Source organism: Nerophis lumbriciformis, linkage group LG35 (assembly GCF_033978685.3).
Source record: "Nerophis lumbriciformis linkage group LG35, RoL_Nlum_v2.1, whole genome shotgun sequence".
NCBI classification, from domain to species: Eukaryota; Metazoa; Chordata; class Actinopteri; order Syngnathiformes; family Syngnathidae; genus Nerophis; species Nerophis lumbriciformis.
In genome coordinates this window covers 9,587,010-9,614,699 of record NC_084582.2, presented here as the reverse complement: position 1 = coordinate 9,614,699, position 27,690 = coordinate 9,587,010, and the positions used below count along the sequence as shown (strand labels likewise).

At 39.1% G+C, this 27,690-nt stretch overlaps 1 protein-coding gene across 1 annotated transcript in view; it reads right to left on the bottom strand.

The window, feature by feature from the left end:
• tspan17 (tetraspanin 17) overlaps positions 1–7,584 on the bottom strand; it is a 46,976-nt gene extending 39,392 nt beyond the window's left edge. The window contains exon 1 of the mRNA XM_061927526.2: positions 7,082–7,584. Coding sequence (XP_061783510.1) covers positions 7,082–7,168 — 87 coding nt within the window. The 5' untranslated portion in view covers positions 7,169–7,584. The remainder of the gene's footprint in view (positions 1–7,081) is intronic.
• Positions 7,585–27,690: the final 20,106 nt, after the last annotated feature.

Below are 27,690 nucleotides of genomic sequence, written 5' to 3'. Positions count from 1 at the left end.
AGGCTGGAAACACTCTGTGGAAATGCTCCCCACCCACACTGACACACTATTTTGCTAAAAGACAACTCACAACAACACAAATCAAACAGGCTTGAACAACTTTCTACTTAATTAGACTACTTTAAGGAGCATTTCAGTGAGTGCAGAGGAGCATTTAGCAGCATTGTGCGGTAAAAAGAATAGATGGATGTCTACAACAATGTCTCTATACGTCATGCTAACGTGGCTTTGTCAGCTCTTTAAAAAGTAAACAATTGAACATAGGCAAAACATATTGACACACACAGATAAACGCTTAAACGCTTCTACTTACCCAGAATATAATATTGAATCCAAAAAGGAAGTATTTGACCCAGCAGCTGACTTTTGCTCCTTTAAAATGTTCATATATTCCCATTTAGATGAAAAATGAACCATAATCCTCGCAAAGAAAACGGGGGTGGTACGAGGTGTCTTTTTCGCCATTTTTCGGGTCGGAAGTTGGCTGTCAAAGTGTACCAACTTCTGGGTTTATGGCCACATCCTTCTACTACACCATGCCTGGGCAATTATTTTGACTCTGGTGTCAAATTTAGAGAAAACAATTTGTCTGGGGACCGGTATATCTATTTTTAGGAACACCAACACAAAACCTCACAATAATGTCTGTTTAAGCGGTAGAAAATGGATGAATGCTAAAAACATAATGACACACCACCTTAAAAAACGGAATGGGATCTTACATTTTTTTACTGAACGAGACAGCCAGAATGTACATGAAAATAAAGAATGTGGGATTTACAATATTAACTATGAACGATAAAACACTGAATATTGACAACATATGAACGTCACACACACCCTCTCGATCGACATATTTTACAATCAAGCGTAACACAACAAAAATGCAACAAACAGCAAAATATGAACGCTAAGGGTAAAAAAAAAACCCTACAATCTGATATATCAATAAGCTTTAGAACTTTGTTGTAAAAATCTGTCCCAGACACCCGCATTTTAGGTTGGAAACACTCTGTGGAAACGCTCCCCACCCACACTGACACACTATTTTGCCAAAAGACAACTCACAACAACACAAATCAAACAGGCTTGAACAACTTTCTACTTAATTAGACTACTTTACGGAGCATTTCAGTGAGTGCAGAGGAGCATTTAGCAGCATTGTGCTGTAAAAAAAAAATGGATGGATGTCTACAACAATGTCCCTATACGTCATGCTAACGTGGCTTTGTCAGCTCTTTAAAAAGTAAACAATTGAACATAGGCAAAACATATTGACATACACAGATAAAACGCTTAATCGCTTCCGCTTACTTACCCAGAATATAATATTGAATCCGAAAAGGAAGCATTTGACGCAGCAGCTGACTTTTGCTCTATTAAAATGTTCATATATTCCCATTTAGATGAAAAAATAGTCATAATCCTCGCAAAGAAAACGGGGGTGGTACGAGGTGTCTTTTTCGCCATTTTCGGGTCGAAGTTGGCTGTCAAAGTGTACCAACTTCTGGGTTTATGGCCACATCCTTCTACTACACCATGCCTGGGCAATTATTTTGACTCTGGTGTCAAATTTAGAGAAAACAATTTGTCTGGGGACCGGTATATCTATTTTTAGGAACACCAACACAAAACCTCACAATAATGTCTGATTAAGCGGTAGAAAATGGATGAATGGATGAATGCTAAAAACATAATGACACACCACCTTAAAAAACGGAATGGGATCTTACATTTTTTTACTGAACGAGACAGCCAGAATGTACATGAAAATAAAGAATGTCGGATTTACAATATTAACTATGAACGATAAAACACTGAATATTGACAACATATGAACGTCACACACACCCTCTCGATCGACATATTTTACAATCAAGCATAACACAACAAAAATGCAACAAACAGCAAAATATGAACGCTAAGGGTAAAAAAAAAAACCTACAATCTGATATATCAATAAGCTTTAGAACTTTGTTGTAAAAATCTGTCCCAGACACCCGCATTTTAGGCTGGAAACACCCTGTGGAAACGCTCCCCACCCACACTCACACACTATTTTGTAAAAGACAACTCACAACAACACAAATTAAACAGACGTGAACAACTTCCTACTTAATTAGACTACTTTACGGAGCATTTCAGTGAGTGCAGAGGAGCATTTAGCAGCATTGTGCGGTAAAAAAAAATGGATGGATGTCTACAACAATGTCCCTATACGTCATGCTAACGTGGCTTTGTCAGCTCTTTAAAAAGTAAACAATTGAACATAGGCAAAACATATTGACATACACAGATAAACGCTTGAACGCTTCTGCTTACTTACCCAGAATATAATATTGAATCCAAAAAGGAAGTATTTGACCCAGCAGATTTTTTTACTGAATGAGACACCCAGAATGTACATGAAAATGAAGAATGTGGGATTTACAATATTAACTATGAACGATAAAACACTGAATATTGGCAACATATGTACGTCACACACACCCTCTCGATCGACATATTTTACAATCAAGCGTAACACAAAAAAAATGCAACAAACACAGCAAAATATGAACGCTAAGGGTAAAAAAAAAAAACTACAATCTGATATATCAATAAGCTTTAGAACTTTGTTGTAAAAATCTGTCCCAGACACCCGCATTTTAGGCTGGAAACACTCCGTGGAAACGCTCCCCACCCACACTGACACACTATTTTGCCAAAAGACAACTCACAACAACACAAATCAAACAGGCGTGAACAACTTTCTACTTAATTTGACTACTTTACGGAGCATTTCAGTGAGTGCAGAGGAGCATTTAGCAGCATTGTGCGGTAAAAAAAAATGGATGGATGTCTACAACAATGTCCCTATACGTCATGCTAACGTGGCTTTGTCAGCTCTTTAAAAAGTAAACAATTGAACATAGGCAAAACATATTGACATACACAGATAAAACGCTTGAACGCTTCTGCTTACTTACCCAGAATATAATATTGAATCCAAAAAGGAAGTATTTGACCCAGCAGCTGACTTTTGCTCCTTTAAAATGTTCATATATTCCCATTTAGATGAAAAATTAGTCATAATCCTCGCAAAGAAAACGGGGGTGGTACGAGGTGTCTTTTTCGCCATTTTCGGGACGAAGTTGGCTGTCCAAGTGTACCAACTTCTGGGTTTATGGCCACATCCTGCTACTACACCATGCCTGGGCAATTATTTTGACTCTGGTGCCAAATTTAGAGGAAACAAATGTGTCTGGGGCCGGTATATCTATTTCTAGGGACACCAACACAAAACCTCACAATAATGTCTGATTAAGCGGTAGAAAATGGATGAATGGATGAATGCTAAAAACGTTATGACAGACCACCATAAAAAACAAAATGGGATCTCACATTTTTTTACTGAACGAGACAGCCAGAATATACATGAAAATAAAGAATGTGGGATTTACAATATTAACTATGAACGATAAAACACTGAATATTGACAACATATGAACGTCACACACACCCTCTCGATCGACATATTTTACAATCAAGCGTAACACAACAAAAATGCAACAAACACAGCAAAATATGAAAGCAAAGGGTAAAAAACCCCACCTATAATCTGATACATCACTAAGCTTTCGAACTTTGTTGTAAAAATCTCCTTTCCAGTCTGTCCCAGACACCCGCATTTTAGGCTGGAAACACTCTGTGGAAACGCTCCCCACCCACACTGACACACTATTTTGCTAAAAGACAACTCACAACAACACAAATCAAACAGGCGTGAACAACTTTCTACTTAATTAGACTACTTTACGGAGCATTTCAGTGAGTGCAGAGGAGCATTTAGCAGCATTGTGCGGTAAAAAAAAATGGATGGATGTCTACAACAATGTCCCTATACGTCATGCTAACGTGGCTTTGTCAGCTCTTTAAAAAGTAAACAATTGAACATAGGCAAAACATATTGACATACACAGATAAACACTTAAACGCTTCCTCTTACTTACCCAGAATATAATATTGAATCCAAAAAGGAAGTATTTGACCCAGAAGCTGACCTTTGCTCCTTTAAAATGTTCATATATTCCCATTTAGATAAAAAATGAGTCATAATCCTAGCAAAGAAAACGGGGGTGGTACGAGGTGTCTTCTTCGCCATTTTCGGGTCGAAGTTGGCTGTCAAAGTGTACCAACTTCTGGGTTTATGGCCACATCCTTCTACTACACCATGCCTGGGCAATTATTTTGACTCTGGTGTCAAATTTAGAGAAAACAATTTGTCTGGGGACCGGTATATCTATTTTTAGAAACACCAATACAAATCCTCACAATAATGTCTGATTAAGCGGTAGAAAATGGATACATGGATGAATGCTAAAAACGTAATGACACACCACCTTAAAAAACGGAATGGGATCTTACATTTTTTTACTGAACGAGACACCCAGAATGTACTTGAAAATAAAGAATGTGGGATTTACAATATTAACTATGAACGATAAAACACTGAATATTGGCAACATATGAACGCCACACACACCCTCTCGGTCGACATATTTTACAATCAAGCGTAACACAACAAAAATGCAACAAACACAGCAAAATATGAACGCAAAGGGTAAAAAAATAAAATACCTACAATCTGATAAATCAATAAGCTTTAGAACTTTGTTGTAAAAATCTCCTTTCCAGTCTGTCCCAGACACCCGCATTTCAGGCTGGAAACACTGTGGAAACGCTCCCCACCCACAAAGACACACTATTTTGCTAAAAGACAACTCACAACAACACAAATCAAACAGGCTTGAACAATTTTCTACTTAATTAGACTACTTTACGGAGCATTTCAGTGAGTGCAGAGGAGCATTTAGCAGCATTGTGCGGTAAAAAAAATGGATGGATGAATGTCTACAACAATGTCTCTATACGTCATGCTAGCGTGGCTTTGTCACCTCTTTAAAAAGTAAACAATTGAACATAGGCAAAACATATTGACATACTGTACACAGATAAACACTTAAACTCTTCCACTTACTTACCCAGAATATAATATTGAATCCAAAAAGGAAGTATTTGACCCAGCAGCTGACTTTTGCTCCTTTAAAATGTTCATATATTCCCATTTAGATGAAAAATGAGTCATAATCCTCACAAAGAAAACGGCGGTGGTACGAGGTGTCTTTTTCGCCATTTTCATGTCGAAGTTGGCTGTCAAAGTGTACCAACTTCTGGGTTTATGGCCACATCTTTCTACTACACCATGCCTGGGCAATTATTTTGACTCTGGTGTCAAATTTAGAGAAAACAATTTGTCTGGGGGCCGGTATCTCTATTTTTAGGAACACCAATACAAAACCTCACAATAATGTCTGATGAAGCGGTAGAAAATGGATGGATGGATGAATGCTAAAAACGTTATGACAGACCACCTTAAAAAACGGAATGGGATCTTACATTTTTTTACTGAATGAGACACCCAGAATGTACATGAAAATGAAGAATGTGGAATTTACAATATTAACTATGAACGATAAAACACTGAATATTGGCAACATATGTACGTCACACACACCCTCTCGATCGACATATTTTACAATCAAGCGTAACACAACAAAAATGCAACAAACACAGCAAAATATGAACGCAAAGGGTAAAAAATAATAATACCTACAATCTGATACATCACTAAGCTTTAGAACTTTGTTGTAAAAATCTCTTTTCCCGTCTGTCCCAGACACCCGCATTTTAGGCTGGAAACACTCTGTGGAAACGCTCCCCACCCACACTGACACACTATTTTGCTAAAAGACAACTCACAACAACACAAATCAAACAGGCGTGAACAACTTTCTACTTAATTAGACTACTTTACGGAGCATTTCAGTGAGTGCAGAGGAGCATTTAGCAGCATTGTGCGGTAAAAAAAAATGGATGGATGTCTACAACAATGTCCCTATACGTCATGCTAACGTGGCTTTGTCAGCTCTTTAAAAAGTAAACAATTGAACATAGGCAAAACATATTGACATACACAGATAAACGCTTGAACGCTTCTGCTTACTTATCCAGAATATATTATTGAATCCAAAAAGGAAGTATTTGACCCAGCAGCTGACCTTTGCTCCTTTAAAATGTTCATATATTCCCATTTAGATAAAAAATGAGTCATAATCCTAGCAAAGAAAACGGGGGTGGTACGAGGTGTCTTTTTCGCCATTTTCGGGACGAAGTTGGCTGTCAAAGTGTACCAACTTCTGGGTTTATGGCCACATCTTTCTACTTCACCATGCCTGGGCAATTATTTTGACTCTGGTGTCAAATTTAGAGAAAACAATTTGTCTGGGGCCGGTATATCTATTTTTAGGAACACCAATACAAAACCTCACAATAATGTCTGATGAAGCGGTAGAAAATGGATGGATGGATGGATGAATGCTAAAAACGTGATGACAGACCACCTTAAAAAACGGAATGGGATCTTACATTTTTTTACTGAATGAGACACCCAGAATGTATATAAAAATGAAGAATGTGGGATTTACAATATTAACTATGAACGATAAAACACTGAATATTGACAACATATGAACGTCACACACACCCTCTCGATCGACATATTTTACAATCAAGCGTAACACAACAAAAATGCAACAAACACAGCAAAATATGAACGCAAAGGGTAAAAAAAAGAAAAATACCTACAATCTGATACATCACTAAGCTCTAGAACTTTGTTGTAAAAATCTCCTTTCCAGTCTGTCCCAGACACCCGCATTTTAGGCTGGAAACACTCTGTGGAAACGCTCCCCACCCACACTGACACACTATTTTGCCAAAAGACAACTCACAACAACACAAATCAAACAGGCGTGAACAACTTTCTACTTAATTTGACTACTTTACGGAGCATTTCAGTGAGTGCAGAGGAGCATTTAGCAGCATTGTGCGGTAAAAAAAAATGGATGAATGTCTACAACAATGTCCCTATACGTCATGCTAACGTGGCTTTGTCAGCGCTTTAAAAAGTAAACAATTGAACATAGGCAAAACATATTGACATACACAGATAAACACTTAAACGCTTCCTCTTACTTACCCAGAATATAATATTGAATCCGAAAAGGAAGTATTTCACGCAGCAGCTGACTTCTGCTCCTTTGAAATGCTGCTGTTTTCTTCTCATTCTTCCAAAGAGAGTGGCTAACTAGCACGCTAAGTAACTATTACGGTCGTTACGACGTCCCGGTTTTTGAACACATGAAACAATAGTTAACGGGCAACAAACATATGCTTACTGCCCGGACGCAGCCATGAGCGACCAACATTATTCGCCTTCCTGGATCCGAGCATTTAGCTCGCTAGCGCTAAACTTCCACTATTAGCATTATTAGCTACAAACAATTACACTGTCCTATTCCTCATTCGTGTTTCTCCCAGCCTACGTTTCGGAGAATTTTGGCTCGAACTACACACGCGTCAACAATCTATGCTACTTAACTTGTGTGTTATATAAAATGTGGTTGTGAAACAACCACATATATTCGAGTAACTTACTGCATGCATATTCTAATGCAACAACACGCCCATTGAAGAGTTACGTTGAACTGAACTGGTCACGTGACCAGCTACACACCAGCAACAAAACAGTTATAATTGTTTCCTTCATGTTTTGGGTTCACCAAATGCTCTATTCTGTAACTCGTTTTGGTTTCTCCTTAAATTTATTTGATATATTATTGAAGGCGTGTGGCTTTATTTTGGTGTTTTTTCTTTTTCGTGTCAAATGACTGGATTTTTATTTTGAAATACAACGGATGTTGCGTTTTTTGTGAAGGCGTTGACAGACTTGCCTACGTTTTTGATTGTACGTCACTGCAGGAAAAACCCGGAGTTGCAAAGTTACATCTGTGTCCCTCATCATCGCGTCTACATATGCATAATATCAACTAAGTGGAACAGCATTATGCGGTGTGGACCCCGAATTAAACAAGTTGAAAAACTTATTCGGGTGTTACCATTTAGTGGTCAATTGTACGGTTTTGATTGATTGAGACTTTTATTAGTAGATTGCACAGTGAAGTACATATTCCGTACAATTGACCACTAAATGGTAACTAACACCCGAATAAGTTTTTCAACTTGTTTAAGTCGGGGTCCACTTAAATTGATTCATGATACAGATATATACTATCACATACTTGCCAACCTTGAGACATCCGATTTCGGGAGATGGTGGGGGGGAGGAGTTGTCCCGGGGGGCGTGGTTAAGAGGGGAGGAGTATATTTACAGCTAGAATTCACCAAGTCAAGTATTTCATATATATATATATATAAGAAATACTTGACTTTCAGTGAATTCTAGCTATATATATATATATATATATATATATATATATATATATATATATATATATATATATATATATATATATATATATATATATATATTTTTTATTTTATATATATATATATATATATATATATATATATATATATATATATATATATATATATAAATAAGAAAAATATTTTGAATTTCAGTGTTCATTTATTTACGCCTATACACACACATAACACTCATCTACTCATTGTTGAGTTAAGGGTTGAATTGTCCATCCTTGTTCTATTCTCTGTCACTATTTTTCTAACCATGCTGAACACCCTCTCTGATGATGCATTCTGCTTCGTCTCCTTGTTGTGTGTGCAGTTGTGCACTGCACTCTCTAAAAGCCCGAGATGTTATTGTCACATATGCATGTACAGTAGATGGCAGTATTGTCTTGTTTAAGAGTGTCACAACATTGCTGTTTACGGCAGACGAACTGCTTTACGGACGTGAAAACAGGCTGTCGACACGTCACTCAGGTCCGCGTGAATTTCGGGAGATTTTCGGGAGACAATTTGTCCCGGGAGGTTTTCGGGAGAGGCGCTGAATTTCGGGAGTCTCCCGGAAAATCCGGGAGGGTTGGCAAGTATGTACTATCATCACAATACAGTAATCACACAAGATAATCATCAGAGTATATACATTGAATTATTTAAATTATTTACAATCCAGGGTGTGGGATGTTTTGGTTGTTATCAACACTTCAGTCATCAACAATTGCATCATCAGAGAAATGGACATTGAAACAGTGTAGGTCTGACTTGGTAGGATATGTACAGCAAGTAGAGGACATAGAGAGAGAGAGAGAGAGATCAGAAAGCATAAGAAAAAGTATCTACATTTGATTATTTACATTTGATTATTAACAATCCGGGGAGGGTGTTAGTTAAGGCTTGAAGTTGCCTGGAGGTGTTCTTTTAGTGCGGTTTTGAAGGAGGATAGAGATGCCCTTTCTTTTACACCTGTTGGGAGTGCATTCCATATTGATGTGGCATAGGAAGAGAATGAGTTAAGACCTTTGTTAGATTGGAATCTGGGTTTAACGTGGTTAGTGGAGCTCCCCCTGGTGTTGTGGTTATGGCGGTCATTAAGGAAGTAGTTTGACATGTACTTCGGTATCAGTGAGGTGTAGCGGATTTTATAGACTAGGCTCAGTGCAAGTTGTTTTACTCTGTCCTCCACCCTGAGCCAGCCCACTTTGGAGAAGTGGGTGTAGGAGTGAGGTGTGATCTGGGGTGGAGGTCTAGAAGAAATCTGACTAGCTTGTTCTGGGATGTTTGGAGTCTATATTTGAGGGTTTTGGAGGTGCTAGGGTACCAGGAGGTGCATGCGTAATCGAAAAAGGGTTGAACGAGAGTTCCCGCTAGAATCCTCATGGTGCTTTTGTTGACCAGAGAGGAGATTCTATAGAGAAATCTCGTTCGTCGGTTGACCTTTTTGATTACCTTGGTTGCCATTTTATCACAGGAAAGATTAGCCTCTAGAACGGAACCTAGGTAGGTGACCTTATCTTTCACGGAATATGTACTGCACTGTGCAATCTACTAATAAAAGTTTAAATCAATCAAAAATGTGGACCTACTTTACTCTTGGCAGTACAAACAAGATGTGTATTTGTCATGCGCACAGTCGAAACAGAGTTTTAAAAGGGGGACTGCAATTTTGTTTTAAGATTCACAATCCTCATACCAGACATTAACATATATATATAAAAAAAAATGTTGTGCACCCTACTAAATAAATGTTAGCAAAAGTCGGCTTACAATGGAGCTATTTTGGATTCGCTTTATTCTGTGTCAAACTCATTTTAGCTCAGGGGCCCGCATGGAGGAAAATCTGTGCACATGCGGGCCGGACTATTAAAATCATGGCATTAAAACTAAAAAAAATAAAGACAACTTCAGATTGTTTTCTTTGTCTTACTTTGGGCAAAAATAGAACAAACACATTCTGAAAATATTACAATAAAAATATAGAAAAAAATACCCGGCAGCGGTAAAATGTATATCCACGAAGGAAAGAAGAAAGTGAATGAATGTTTTTAACTGAATACATTTACATATGCATAAAAATGTGTTTTATTTTATTTTTTTATTTTTTATGTATTAAGTAACGTTTATGACAACCTTTTTCCAAAACACAATGTAGAATGTGAGATATAACAGGATAATGCATACATTTATCATTTGTTTTCAAAACGGTTACAAAAAAGTGGGACCCCAAAAATGTACTGTGGGACCCCATTTTTATGACTTGATGGGGTCCTGCAACCCCATCCATCCATCCATTTTCTACCGCTTATTCCCTTCGGGGTCGCGGGGGGCGCTGGAGCCTATCTCAGCTACAATCGGGCGGAAGGCGGCGTACACCCTGGACAAGTCGCCACCTCATCGCAGGGCCAACACAGATAGACAGACAACATTCACACTCACATTCACACACTAGGGCCAATTTAGTGTTGCCAATCAACCTATCCCCAGGCCCCATTTTGAACATTTCTAGCGCCAGCACTGATGGAGTAGTGCAAAAAAGCAGCAGGTGGCTTGACTTTGACACCCCTGCTCTAAACACTTCCATCAACGTTTTATATACACGCTGTAAGTAGTATGTAATGTAGTAACAGGGACATTCATAATAACATGTACTGTTTACGTATTTTGCTCATTTTAAGTATACGGCGCAATCATTTCACAAAAGCATCACAAGTTTAGTTTTTTCCTTCAACAAAATCAGTGATTGTTACTCACAGCAGACTTCATGAGAGCCAACGAACCAAATAAACCATCGCTTACTGTACAATGTCTGCTGTCACTGGGATGCCGACTGTTAGGACGTTGATATATTCCCATTTAGATGAATGAGTCATAATCCTCGCAAAGAAAACAGAGGTGGTATGAGGTGTCTTTGGGGGTCTTTTTCGCCATTTTGTGTTGTTTGTTTGTATGTTTTGTATCCTAGTTTCTTCAAAATAGCCAGCCTTTGCTCTGGTTACCCTTTCGCACACTCTTGGCATTCTCTCGATGAGCTTCAAGAGGTAGTCACCTGAAATGGACCATTTCAGGTCACTAACTCTTGAAGCTCATCGAGAGATTGCCAAGAGTGTGCATAGCAGTAATCAGAGCAAAGGGTGGCTATTTTGAAAAAAACTAGAATATAAAAATAGTTTTCAGTTATTTCACCTTTTTTTGTTAAGTACATAACTCCACATGTGTTCATTCATAGTTTTGATGCCTTCAGTGACAATCTACAATGTAAATAGTCATGGAAATAAAGAAAACGCATTGAATGAGAAGGTGTTGGCCTGTACTGTATATCGACATAAAAACAATGTATAGTATACAGTATATGGGGACGGCGTGGCGTGGTTGGGAGAGTGGCCGTGCCAGCAACCAGAGGGTTCCTGAGTCGATCCTCAGCTTCTGCCAACCTAGTCACGTCCATTGTGTCTTTGAGCAAGACACTTCACCCTTGCTTCTGATAGGTCGTGGTTAGGGCCTTGCATGGCAGCTCCCGCCATCAGTGTGTGTGAATGGGTGAATGTGGAAATAGTATCAAAGCACTTTGAGTACATTGAAGGTAGAAAAGCGCTATACAAGTATAACCCATTTACCATTTACCTGTGCGCAAGGAATTCAGAAGTGTGTGCGTGTAATACAATTTGCGTGTGAGTATCTGAGGTGTGCCAACATTTAACCAACCACGGAACACACCAAGCAATTTAAACCGATCAGACTGGAACATATTTTAGGTTACATTGTGTTAAAATAATGTGTTCCAATGTGAACAATACCTATTTAAAGCTGTTAAATAGCCATGATTTTTCATGTCTATTACTGGGGTAAAAAAATGTCCAGAAAGTGCTCCTATCAGTATCGAGATAAAAATGGTCCAAAAGGTACTGGGATTGTGTTGAATCAAAAACAATGCTCAGTCGCTTTAAATCGTTTTTGTAGGCTATTATTCTCTCTTTAGACTCTTTATTAATGTTAAAATTAGCAACATAACTCATCGGTTTGTCAATGCTGTGGTCACTTCAAGTGGGTAGATCGATTCAAGTGTTGATAGACTAAATCCTAAGGGTAAAATCAGTGTCAAGTTCTTTTCCAGCTTGAACTTGGGTGAAGAGATGGTCAAGAACGATATTTTTACAACCAGTTGTTACATACCAGTGGTATGGTATCTCCTGACAATCTTTACTGTAGTGTCTTTTGTTATCTACTAAATATTCATATGACATAAATATATCAAACGTGACAGATGTGCGTCTGATTTAGGACATTAGTTTAATCATCACTGTATAAGGATCAAAGTTTTGAAAGATGTAAGTAATTTTTGCTCTTGTTTATTCGGCCTTTCCCATAAATTCATTTATTTAGGAATAGATTTGGTGCTACTTGTTGCCCTTGCTGAGAAACACACAGTCTTTTCAACTCCTGACAGTAGATGGCGTCACATCTCATACTCACCTGGTCAGACGAAGTGTGTTAAACCTAGGGCTGCAAGGGTCACATTCGGACACTTTGTACACACAAGATGCTCAAACCAATCAAATATTAGTGAAGTTATCAGAACGAATCATAGACATCTCAGCCTTGCATTACGGGTGACAAAGCAAATACATCTAATTAATAATGCATTATTTTACTTTCAGAATACAGAGAAGGTAAATAGGAAACGAATTGAAGGACAAAATTGGACCCTGGACACAATCAAAAAAATAATCAAAACTGACCGTGACCCCGAAAGGGACAAGCGGTACAAAATAGATGGATGGATGGACATTTATACTTTCAAACTGACGTAAAACTGCCGTATTGGCAAAAATTAATAACAAGGTTTCTTAGAAAAAACAACTACCGTATTGTCTGGACTATAATGCACACTTAAAATATTTTTTTTCTCTCAAAACTCGACAGTGCACCTTATATCCCGGTGCGCCTAATGTATGGAATACGTTTGGTTGAGCTTACTCACCTCGAAGCAATTTTATTTGGTACATGGTGTAATGATAAGTGTGACCACTAGATGGCAGTCAAACATAAGAGATAAGTGTCGACAGCACTATGATTGCAATATGTCTCAAGTAAACAACACCAATATTTTAAATGTTCCATTGAAAATATAAAACATTACACACGGCGCTCAAAAATCTACCAAAATGTTTTACCACAACTTTGGTAAGCTATGAAGCCGCTTCGCTTGAATAATTGTCGGCGCATTAAACATACGAGTATTATGATGGTGTGTGTATAAGGTAAGACATATAATCTGGCATTTTGTTTCGCAATATTATGCAAAAGCAACTTTTCTTTCCTTCTGGTACCTGCTGATCTGTATTTGAGATCTGTATAAGTCCTGAAAAATTGCGCAAGTCCGCGAGTCGATAAGCTTCTTCTTTTTCCTCTATCTTCTTGTTATGTGACATTAATCCTCCGCTGTTGCCATTTCTAATATAAAGTAGTGTAAAGTTCTTACTTATATCTGTCAGTAAACTCGCCATGAAAGCGCTAAAACATACCGGTGTAGTGAGATTACATTATTCACCCAAGGAACTTTAGCTATTAGAGTTCCGGTCAGTGGGTTTTTCACGGGACACATTTCCTTTGTTGTTGTTTCTGGATGAAGAGAAGCTGCTCCGTTATTGATTTAAGTAAAGTCTGAATGTCATTAAAACAGTTAGCTAAAAAGACGCTGTCGAAGGTGAGCCACGTAAATAAGACCGCCCGCATCCGGAAGCGACTGTCAGAAAGCGGTTTAAAGATGATCTGTAAGACATAATCTTTGCAACATTTTGACCAAAGAACCGCCATTACATGTTATATAGACCACAAGGAAATGTTTTACATTTAGAAAAAAAATATATATATATATATAACTGCTTAAATGCGCCCTATAATCCGGTGCGCCTAATATATGAAAAAAATATTAAAAAATAGACCAGTGCGCCTTAAAACCGGTGTACCCTATGGTCCGGAAAATACGGTATTTGTTTTGTTACCTAAAACTCAAAAGTCAAGATTACAATGTTTTTTATATATATAGTTTAACATACACTCGTACCTTGTATTGATTTTAGCATCTTTAAAGTACAAAATGTATCAAAGTGGTCCCCCACATTCTTTCACTTTTCAGTGTGCAGCCCTCGGTGTAAAAAGTTTGGACACTATACCACTATAAATGGTAACAAACGAAATTCTGCAAAATGAAAACGATATCTGAAAAAAAATATAAAACAGATTTCGTAGGGCTTGAAACACGAGCAGCTTGTACAAAAATCTGATTTGGTGTCAGATGCGTGGGAACGCTTTGGCCAAGCACCGTCTTGTTACCGAATCTGAAACATGCATGCCAGAAAAAAAAGAGACTGCTAATCAACTCACCATAAAGCAGATGTCCTTCACGGAATCATTTACAAACGTTTGTACAAATGCCACACATTATGGAGGGAATGGGGGAAATAATTTAACATTACAAGTTTTTGGGGGGGTAACTATCACCTTTTTTCATGAGGTAAAAGTTATTATCCACTTTTCTACATGCCATAGTATCATACTTGCCAACCTTGAGACCTCCGATTTCGGGAGGTGGGGGGTGGGGGGTGGGGTGGGGGCGTGGTCGGGGTGGGACGGGGGCGTGGCTGGGGGCGTGGCTAAAAGGGGAGGAGTATATTTACAGCTAGAATTCACCAAGTCAAGTATTTCATATATATATATATATATATATATATATATATATATATATATATATATATATATATATATAAGAAATACTTGACGTTCAGTGAATTCTAGCTATATATATATATATATATATATTCATTTATTTACACATATACACACACATAACACTCATCTACTCATTGTTGAGTTAAGGGTTGAATTGTCCATCCTTGTTCTATTCTCTGTCACTATTTTTCGAACCATGCTGAACACCCTCTCTGATGGTGCATTGCTGTGTGGCACGCACAAAAGTGCTTTCATCAAATGCACTAGATGGCAGTATTGTCCTGTTTAAGAGTGTCACAACATTGCTGTTTACGGCAGACGAACTGCTTTACGGTATACAAAAAAGTGACTGCTGTTGTTGTGTGTTGTTGCCACGCTGGGAGGACGTTAATGAAACTGCCTAACAATAAACCCACATAAGAAACCAAGAACTCGCCCTCCATCATTCTATAGTTATAACGTGATTGGGCAGGTACGCTTTTTTATATTGTGGAGGACCTGAGTCCGCCTGAATTTCGGGAGATTTTCGGGAGAAAATCTGTCCCCGGAGGTTTTCGGGAGAGGCGCTGAATTTCGGGAGTCTCCCGGAAAATCCGGGAGGGTTGGCAAGTATGCATAGTATTAAAATATTTTTCCTTTTTTTGCTTTCTAATTTTTCGGGATAAAAAAAAAAAAATCCATTTCCATCCATTTTCTACCGCTTATTCCCTTTGGGGTCGCGGGGGGCGCTGGAGCCTATCTCAGCTACAATCGGGCGGAAGGCGGGGTACACCCTGGACAAGTCGCCACCTCATCGCAGGGCCAACACAGATAGACAGACAACAAATGTTTTAGCAAAACATTCTCATTCTTGCTGATGTGTTTTCAATACATAGCCCTTAATTGTTCATCTGTGTTCTTATTAGGGTTGCAAAGGGGTGGAAATTTTCAAGGTAAATTTCCGGAAACTTTCTGGGAAATTTACCATGGGAAGTTAAGCTCGGGAAGTTTGGAAATTTTGACCATTTTTTGATTATTCAAAGTTGAACACCGTCCATCTTATTCTGTAGAATAAGATGAGCAGCTTGTAAAACACTAATGCAATGCCACACACAGATATAAATAGTCAGCTAAACAATTGGAGTAGTCTTAAAAAATATTTTACTGATGGACAAATGAATAGAAATATGCTAGATCAGTGGTCCCCAAGGCTCTAAACTAATTAATTTCCCACAAATATTGCATTAATCATGTATAATTACGGATTAATTAGGCAATTTATTTTGACTACGCATGCTCCTTTACCTTAACCGCAGATGTTTACCTAAACGGTTGTAATACGGTCAGTGATCAGGTCAATGCATACGTGCAAAGATGGGTGAGGAGACTCTGACTGGTGTGCTCGCTACCAAATTAAAAAAAAATTCACTCCAAAATACACTCAGACTGGACTTTAGATAAAACGGTTACCAAGTTTTGAGAAAATGGATGACATTTTGATAATAAAGTGCATTTGTGTGAAAATACTGGAGTCTTTCTTAAAGTTAGAAAGTGATTTAATGTGAATAATCAAAGTGCAAGTGTGAATAATCTGATTTCAAAATATTATAGTTTGACAGTACTAATCATAATTGCACTCTAAATTATAATCACTTTCATTTATAACATTGCATACCCCTAATACAGGGGTCGGCAACCCAAAATGTTGAAAGAGCCATATTGGACCAAAAATACAAAAACAAATCTGTCTGGAGCCGCAAAAAAAATCAAAAGCCATATTACATACAGATAGTGTGTCATAAGATATCAATTGAATTAAGAGGACTCAAAGGAAACTAAATGACCTCAAATATACCTACAAATGAGGCATAATGATGCAATATGTACATATAGCTAGCCTAAATAGCATGTTAGCATCGATTAGCTTGCAGTCATGCAGTGACCAAATATGCCCGATTAGCACTCCACACAAGTCAATAACATCAACAAAACTCATCTTTGTGCATTCATACACAACGTTAAAAGTTTGGTGGACAAAATGAGACAGAAAAAAAAGTGGCATAAATCACATCCTAGAAAGTTATACATGTAAACCAGGGGTGCTCACACTTTTTCTGCAGGCGAGCTACTTTTCAATTGATCAAGTCGTGGGGATCTACCTCATTCATATATATAATTTATATTTACTTATTTATGAAATATATGTTTTTGTTAACAAGTTAAAGGTGTTTAATGATAATGCAAGCATGTTTAACACATATAGTTAATATTGTTAATACATTAAAGGTGTTTAATGATAATACAAGTATGTTTAATACATATAGTTAATATTGTTAACAAGTTAAAGGTGTTTAAAGATAATGCAAGCATGTTTAACACATATAGTTAATATTGTTAACAAGTTAAAGGTGGTTGAAAATAATACAAGCATGTTTAACACAAATAGTTAATATTGTTAACAACTTGAAGGTGGTTAAAGATAAAACAAGCATGTTTAACACATATAGTTAATATTGTTAACAACTTAAAGGTGGTTAAAGATAATACAAGCATGTTTAACACATAGAGATTTCTTTCTTTCATGAAGACAAGAATATAAGTTGGTGTATTACCTGATTGTGATGACTTGCATTGATTGGAATCAGACAGTGGTGATGATAACGTCCGCATTTTCGAATGGAGGAGAAAAAAAGACCTCCTTTCTGTCCAATACCACATGAAAGTGGTTGGTTTTTGGCATCTTATTTGTCCAGCTTCCGTAATCCTTTATATGCACTTTACAAGAAATACATTGTCGGCAAACTCCGTAGCTTGCTAGCTTGTGCACGCCAGCTTTCTGAGACTCTTATTTTGGTAGCGCAGGCAGGATGAAGCAGAGCTTTTATTGTGCAACTGTGCAGTCGGTCTTTGGAGTTTTGACGACAGGTACGGCGCCAGAGTCTGTTGAAATAAAGTGTTTCTCGCCTTCCAGTCGGTAATTTTAATGAGCTGGCAGCAGCCAGCGTCATCTCAGAAGACCCTCGGGTGCCGTGAATGTCAATCAAGTGACGAAAGTGACGTCATAGTGAAGATTTATGATCGCTCATTTTTAGGATTATTTTTTTAATGCCTGGCTGGTGATCGACTGACACACCCTCCGAGATCGACCGGTAGATCGCGATCGACGTAATGAGCACCCCTGATGTAAACAAACTACGGTGAGTTCAAGGACCGCCAAAATTAGTAGGACAAAACGGCGCTTGCCAAATACTCGATCAGTGAAGCATGTTTAATACAAACAGTGTGCTTTATAACAATTGGGGAGGTTTGTGTCATGTTTTTCCTCCTACAGAAACCATATTAACACAAAAATTATATTTTTTTCCCCTCATCTTTTTTCATACATTTTCGAAAAAGCTCCAGAGAGCCACTATGGTGGCGCTAAAGAGCCGCATGTGGCTCTAGAGCCGCAGGTTGCCAACCCCCGCCCTAGTAAATACAGTACATTTCAACTGTATTTAGTTTAAAATATTTTCATAATATATTGTTGTATACTTTTAAAAAGCATATTTTATATACATTTTATAAAGTTTTTGACCATACTTTTACCTATGTACTTCACATATTCCCTAAGCATTCCTTATTAGATTAGATTTAATTGAACTTAATTGGTTTTTGGACGTGTTGTTGCAATAAAATATGCACATGAGAGGACTGCATCATACACTTTGTTGTACTTAGGTTTGGTATATTTAGCTTTTGCTGAAGTAGTTTTATTTAAATGTTTTGGTATTATTCTCTTCTATAAAAAGCTCCCAGTTGTCAAATCCACAGAGCTGCATTTGGCCTTTTTGACCTCAAGAGCGGCCTCTTGTGTCTCAAAACCAGACTCCCACTTGGAAAATGACCAACCCCAAGTTTCTCTCCCTTTTTATCATGCAATTGAGGCGTGGAAATTGTGTCTTACATATACAGCACACACTGGTGTAATGTAACTATAACAGGAATTAATCAAATCCTTTACTTTATTTAAATACAAAAAAAGTTGTTTTACCTTTTGTTATGGTCTATTTTATATAAAAATGTACAGTACAGGCCAAACGTTTGGACAAACCTTCACATTCAATGCGTTTTCTTTATTTTCATGACTATTTACCTTGTAGATTGTCACTGAAGGCATCAAAACTATGAATGAACACATGTGGAGTTATGTACTTAACAAAAAAAAAAGGTAAAATAACTGAAAACATGTTTTATAGTCTAGTTTCTTCAAAATAGCCACCCTTTGCTCTGATTACTACTTTGCACACGCTTAGCATTCTCTCGATGAGCTTCAAGAGTTAGTGACCTGAAATGGTTTTCACTTCACAGGTGTCATAGTTTTGATGCCTTCAGTGACAATCTACAAGGTAAATTGTCTTGAAAATAAAGAAATGTATTAAAATGAGAAGGTGTGTCCAAATCTTTGACCTGTACTGTATGGGCATTCAAAGTTTTTGGTTTTTTTTAATTTATTTTTTTTATTATGTTCATAATTTGTATTTCTTGTTTTAGGCAAGGCAAGGCACGTTTACTTATGGAGCACAACTGGTACTCAAGAAAATGACAAAAAGGCAACATTTAAAAAAAAAAAAAGCATAATTCAAATTAAAAACCTTAAATAACATCAAATTAAAATAAAAAAGTATAGATTAAATACTTTCAGTAGTCATATGCACTATTAAAATAGAGTGTTTTTAGCTTGGCCAACGTCACATCTTTAGGAGCATAAAAGTAAAACGCAGTCTCATGTTTGGTCCTGACTCTGGGCACCATCAGGAGACCACTCCCTGACGTTCTCAGAGCTCCAGATGGTTCCTGTGGCTCTAACATGTCAGGGATGTACTTTGGTACAAGACCTGCATGACAAGACTTGTACAAAAGCAGAGCTGTTTTGAAGTGCAGTGACCTGAGCCCTGGAATAATATGCTCATATTTCCTGGTTCTAGTCAGGACTCGAGCAGCAGCATTTTGGATGTGCTGCAGCTGCTTTACAGCTTGTTTACAGAGGCCGTTACAGTAGTCTAACCTGCTGGAGACAAAGGCGTGGATTAGCCTCTTTAAAGGCCTACTGAAACCCACTACTACCGACCACGCAGTCTGATAGTTTATATATCAATGATGAAATCTTAACATTGCAACACATGCCAATACGGCCGGGTTAGCTTACTAAAGTGCAATTTTAAATTTTGCGCGAAATATCCTGCTGAAAACGTCTCGGTATGACGACGTCAGCGCGTGACGTCACGGATTGTAGAGGACATTTTGGGACAGCATGGTGGCCAGCTATTAAGTCGTCTGTTTTCATCGCAAAATTCCACAGTATTCTGGACATCTGTGTTTTAGAATCTTTTGCAATTTGTTCAATGAACAATGGAGACAGCAAAGAAGAAAGCTGTAGGTGGGAAGCGGTGTATTGCGGCAGGTGTTGTGCTGGATAACGCACCCCCACCGTAGAATGCCCCCCTTGACTGTTGTGCCGGATAACACAGCCGGTGTTTCATTGTTTACATTCCCGGAAGATGACAGTCAAGCTTTACCATTGGCCTGTGGAGAACTGGGACAACAGAGACTCTTACCAGGAGGACTTTGAGTTGGATACGCAGACACGGTACCGTGAGTACGCATGCAGCTGCGGCTTCCAAACATTTGATCGCTTGCCCGTACGTGCGTGCCGCTATGTGCATGTCACATACGTAGCTTTGGGGACTTTGGGGAAATATATGTGCTGTATGAACTTTGGGGAGGTGAACGGTACTTTGGGCTGTGAGATTGAGTGTGTTGTGCAGGTGTTTGAGTTGTATTGGCGGGTTATATGGACGGGAGGGGGGAGGTGTTTGACGCCAGGTCGCAGAACAGATACTGTATGTATGAGAGGGGGAACTTTATCCAGCAGGTAAATCTGCTGTTAAAATGGTGTTTGCTCTTGTTGAAATTGAACATTTCTTAAATATTGAAAATGTGTGCAGAAAAGGTTTTCTGTTGTTAATTCAACCTAAAGTGTTGGTTGCACTTTATTCAAATACAATGTGAATGCATTGGCCATTAGTTGTTTACTTATTTGTTTGCATCCATAATTCATTTATACAAAATTCCCTAACAAGAAATAACAGACATATAGGAGACTTCCCCTGCAGTGTCCAGTATTTATTTCACAGTCACACTGGTTGACTTTTATTGCTAAAAAGTTACCGAATCAATTTCAAGTCCCGAAATCGTATCAGCAACCACACATTCAGAATCGAATCACTGTTAAAACAAATGGTTACACCCTTAAATAATAACAATATTTTGTATGTATGTATGTATGTTAACCTTTATGTTTGCCCAATGGAGTTTTATAAACAAGTGTACTACCTCACAGATTCTCAAACTGGTTTCCCAGGGATCCCCAGTTGGTCTGCAAGCTATAGGTTGGGGGTCAACAATTTGTTTGTGCAGTATATGAATGAAGTCAATAAAAAGCGCATAACTAAGACTACAAACCACTAGGTCAGGGGTCGGCAACCCGCGGCTCTAGAGCCGCATGCGGCTCTTTAGCGCCGCCCTAGTGGCTCTCTGGAGCTTTTTCAGAAATGTATGAAAAATGGAAAAAGATGAGGGGAAAAAAAAAATCTATTTTTTGTTTTAATATGGTTTCTGTAGGAGGACAAACATGACACAAACCTCCCTAATTGTTATAAAGCACACTGTTTATATTAAACATGCTACACTGATTCGAGTATTTGGCGAGCGCCGTTTTGTCCTACTAATTTTGGCGGTCCTTGAACTCACCGTGGTTTGTTTACATGTATAACTTTCTCCGACTTTCTAGGACGTGTTTTATGCCACTTCTTTTTCTGTCTCATTTTGTCCACCAAACTTTTAAGGTTGTGCATGAATGGTGAGTTTTGTTGATGTTATTGACTTGTTGGAGTGCTAATCAGACATATTTGGTCACTGCATGACTGCAAGCTAATCGATGCTAACATGCTATTTAGGCTAGCTATATGTACATATTGCATCATTATGCCTCATTTGTAGCTATATTTGAGGTCATTTAGTTTCCTTTAAGTCATCTTAATTCAATTTATATCTCATGACACACTATCTGTATGTAATATGGCTTTTAATTTTTTGCGGCTCCAGACAGATTTGTTTTTGTATTTTTGGTCCAATATGGCTCTTTCAACATTTTGGGTTGCCGACCCCTGGACTAGGTCAATAAAATAGGCCCTCTTAGCCAGCGTTACTATAGGTGCCATATCTTTGCAGCTTGGTGCTTGCAAATAAATGTATGTATGTAGCCAAGGCTTGATTAACACTAACACCATGTTCCCTTATAGTCATTTTAGGAGGCGGTAAATAACACAATTGTTATTGATATGTTAAAGTTAAAGGGGAACATTATCACCAGACCTATGTAAGCGTCAATATATACCTTGATGTTGCAGAAAAAAGACCATATATTTTTTTAACCGATTTCCGAACTCTAAATGGGTGAATTTTGGCAAATTAAACGCCTTTCTATTATTCGCTCTTGTGACGTCACATCGGGAAGCAATCCGCCATTTTCTCACTTTCGTCGGTGTGTTGTCGGAGGGTGTAACAACACGAACAGGGACGGATTCAAGTTGCACCTGTGGCCCAAAGATGCGAAGGTGGCAAGAAATTGGACGAAATTTGTTCAAAATACGAGGCTGTGGGGAAAGCCGACAAAATGGTCAGTCGTTTGTTCCGCACACTTTACCGACGAAAGCTATGCTACGACAGAGATGGCAAGAATGTGTGGATATCCTGCGACACTCAAAGCAGATGCTGACATCAACTCCAAAACTGGACAGATCAGCTTTCAGGAAAAGAGAGCGGATGAGGGTATGTCTACAGAATATATTAATTGATGAAAACTTTATTCATTACTCGCGGTTTTACGTAAATTATTATACATAAACTGTGTTTACCAATAATTTAGCTTAAAAACATTTATTTTTTTCAATCATTCGAGTACATTCGGGTAGTCTTGTGTAATGCAGTATTTTGTGTCTATTTAGGTATGGTTAACCTGAGTGCTGAAATCGTGGAAAAATATATGTTCTAAGCGCGCCTGAAATGGGCTGTCTGCACTCTCAAAGTGCATGTTGTTGCCAAATGTATTTCATATGCTGTAAACCTAGTTCATAGTTGTTAGTTTCCTTTAATGCCAAACAAACACATACCAATCGTTGGTTAGAAGGCGATCGCCGAATTCGTCCTCGCTTTCTCCCGTGTCGCTGGCTGTCGTGTCGTTTTCGTCGTTTTCGCTTGCATACGTTTCAAACCGATATGGCTCAAAATCTTCAGTTTCTTCTTCAATTTCGTTTTCGCTTCCTGCCTCCACACTACAACCATCCGTTTCAATACATGCGTAATCTGTTGAATCGCTTAAACCGCTGAAATCCGAGTCTGAATCCGAGCTAATGTCGCTATACCTTGCTGTTCTACCCGCCATGTTTGTTTGTATTGGCATCACTGTGTGACGTCACAGGAAAATGGACGGGTGTATATAATGATGGTTAAAATCAGGCACTTTGAAGCTTTTTTTAGGGATATTTCGTGATGGGTAAAATTTAAAAAAAAACTTAGAAAAATAAAATATGCCACTGGGAACTGATTTTTAATGGTTTTAACCCTTCTGAAATTGTGATAATGTTCCCCTTTAAATCAATTATCCGTTTTTTTTTTGGGGGGGGGGGGGGGGGGGTTAAACAAAAAGTTCACACTCGGTTCGCAGCCGAGTGTGAAGCAACTGGGATGAGAATCAGCACCTCCAAGTCCGAGTCCATGGTTCTTGCCCGGAAAAGGGTGGAGTGCCATCTCCGGGTTGGGGAGGAGATCTTGCCCCAAGTGGAGGAGTTCAAGTACCTCGGAGTCTTGTTCACGAGTGAGGGATGAGTAGATCGTGAGATCGACAGGCGGATCGGTGCGGCGTCTTCAGTAATGCGGACGCCGTATCGATCCGTTGTGGTGAAGAAGGAGCTGAGCCGGAAGGCAAAGCTCTCAATTTACCGGTCAATCTACGTTCCCATCCTCACCTATGGTCATGAGCTTTGGGTTATGACCGACAGGACAAGATCACGGGTACAAGCGGCCGAAATAAGTTTCCTCCGCCGGGTGGCGGGGCTCTCCCTTAGAGATAGGGTGAGAAGCTCTGCCATCCGGGGGGAGCTCAAAGTAAAGCCGCTGCTTCTCCACATCGATAGGAGCCAGATGAGGTGGTTCGGGCATCTGGTCAGGATGCCACCCGAACACGTCCAACCGGTAGGAGGCCACGGGGAAGACCCAGGACACGTTGGGAAGACTATGTCTCCCGGCTGGCCTGGGAACGCCTCAGGATCTCCCAGGAAGAGCTGGACGAAGTGGCTGGGTAGAGGAAAGTCTGGGCTTCGCTGCTTAGGCTAATGCCCCCGCGACCCGACCTCGGATAAGTGGAAGAAGATGGATGGATGGATGGATGGATGGGTTTAAACAAATTGGGTCCATTTGGACTTATCCTGTGTATTTTTACTGTTCATTTACATAGTCTTCCCAACGTGTCCTGGGTCTTCCCCGTGGCCTCCTACCGGTTGGACGTGTTCTGGTGGCATCCTGACCAGATGCCCGAACCACCTCATCTGGCTCCTCTCGATGTGGAGGAGCAGCGGCTTTACTTTGAGCTCCCTCCGGATGGCAGAGCTTCTCACCCTATCTCTAAGGGAGAGCCCCGCCACCCGGCGGAGGAAACTTATTTCGGTCGCTTGTACCCGTGATCTTGTCCTTTCGGTCATAACCCAAAGCTCATGACCATAGGTGAGGATGGGAACGTAGATTGACTGGTAAATTGAGAGCTTTGCCTTCCGGCTCAGCTCCTTCTTCACCACAACGGATCGATACGGCGTCCGCATTACTGAAGACGCCGCACCGATATGCCTGTGGAGTTTGCATGTTCTCCCCGTGACTGCGTGGGTTCCCTCCGGGTACTCCGGCTTCCTCCCACCTCCAAAGACATGCACCTGGGGATAGGTTGATTGGCAACACTAAATTGGCCCTAGTGTGTGAATGTGAGTGTGAATGTTGTCTGTCTATCTGTGTTGGCCCTGCGATGAGGTGGCGACTTGTCCAGGGTGTACACCGCCTTCCGCCCGATTGTAGCTGAGATAGGCTCCAGCGCCCCCCCGCGACCCCAAAGGGAATAAGCGGTAGAAAATGGATGGATGGATGATAAAATGAAAACAGGGTTAAAATCTTTCAATTGTGAATCCCATGACATCCATAGCAGTACAAATAACAAAAATCCATTTTCATTATAAGGGGGTCCTTGAGAAAAAACCCTGCTTTTTCCAACGTGGTGGTTGAACACTGATATTGTGAACTTTCAAAAATGAGAGTGTTTGCCATTTGAACTTCTGTCTGAAGTCCTACAGATGGCAGTCTAGGAACCTGAGATGAATGTCAGATTGGACTATGGGTGGACATTCTGGCCCAACACATTTCACAAAGTATGTTAACAACTTCCACATTAAAAACAGGAACATTTCATAGTTGGCAGCAGTGGCAAATCACATCTTTTCATCTGTTCTCCATTTATCTCAAACTGATCAGTAGATAATTATATAAAAGGCTTTGGAGGTTTCATTAGATGTGTTAAGGACCAGTTAATGTATTATAGCAGAAGTTTATAGTAGGACACACAAATAACTGAATCATGTTGCAGGGCTGGCTTTCACTATAAATACACGTTCATGAAGAAGATACAATAGCATGATTATAATCTTGCATTATGAAATGGTCTAATGGAGAGAAAGAACGCCCCGGGCCTTCACTTGTGTGTCATCACTTTATTATTCATGGAATGTCCGACATCATGCAATTATGGAACGTATAGTTGTATAAAAATGCAGTTCCAAAAAAAGAAATGCTCGCAAAAGTCTAACTTGCAATATGCTCCGTCTTTAGGGTGTCAGCAACGGTTTGCTGAAACCGATCCATGACAGTGATGGGTTTAATCCTGCTGAAGGTCAACACCACGCAGGTGTCCTTGTCTCTCAAAACACACTCAGGTGTGTGATCGGCTGTGTTTGCTGACACACGACTGGGCAAAATGGCAATGGTGTAAGGATAGTTTGCAGCATGTGGATGCTTAAAACAGAACATTTTTGGCCAATTGCATCCATTTTGCTTGTGAGCTGGATTGTGCTGTTACCATCACTATTTTGACATTGAAGACAATCAAAACAGAAATGAACTATTCTTAACGGGAATGAAAGGGAGAGGAAGTGCAAATCATGTTGTCTGTAAAAGGAAACTCGGAATTTAAAGGGAACGCATGGTGTATTTCAAATTAATGCATACTTGCCAACCTTGAGACCTTCGATTTCGGGAGGTGGGGGGTGGGGGGCAGGGCGGGGGGGCGTGGTTAAGAGGGGAGGAGTATATTTACAGCTAGAATTCACCAAGTCAAGTATATATATATATATATATATATATATATATAATAAATACTTGACTTTCAGTGAATTCTAGCTATAAATATATATTTCTTTTAGTATATATATATATATATATATATATATATATATATATATATATATATATATATATATATATATATATATATATATAAATAAGAGAAATACTTGAATTTCAGTGTTCATTTATTTACACATATACACACACATAACACTCATCTACTCATTGTTGAGTTAAGGGTTGAATTGTCCATCCTTGTTCTATTCTCTGTCACTATTTTTCGAACCATGCTGACTCTGATGATGCATTGCTGTGTGGCAAGCACAAAAGTGCCTTCATCAAATGCACTAGATGGCAGTATTGTCCTGTTTAAGAGTGTCACAACATTGCTGTTTACGGCAGACGAACTGCTTTACGGTAGAGGAAAACACGTCACTCAGGTCCGCATGGAGCTGGAGGGGGCGTGGCCTCCAGCTCCGCCTGAATTTCGGGAGATTTTCGGAAGTAAATTTGTCCCGGGAGGTTTTCGGGAGAGGCGCTGAATTTCGGGAGTTTCCCGGAAAATCCGGGAGGGTTGGCAAGTATGAGTTAATGACAAATTGAAATATTAAGAAATTTTCTTTTTTGTTTGTCACTATTATAAAATTTAAAAAAAAAATTAAATAATGCATCATAATTATCTTGAATAATCTGATCAACTTGTTTTGTTGATTTTGTGAAATGGATTGTCATTTTGAATCAAAATAGGGTGCACTATTTGGCTACCACCAGTAAAGGCGCTGTTGAATCAGTCTCAACTAGTCTGTGGTCTACTAAAAGTTGCCCTGGACATTTGTTTTTGTTCTATTTATTTTGTCAGAGCTACACATTTTTGAAAAAGAAAAAAAAAGCACTGTTATGCAAAACACAAATGTCCACGGTAGCTGGCTCTCATATAGGAAGTTGCACTACGTTCTCTTCAGGCAGCATTATTTTACTCAATACACATACTTGCCAACCTTGAGACCTCCGATTTCGGGAGGTGGGGGGGGGGGGGGGGGGGCGTGGTCGGGGGGGGGGGGGGGGCGTGGTTAAGAGGAGAGGAGTATATTGACAGCTAGAATTCACCAAGTCAAATATTTCATACATATATAT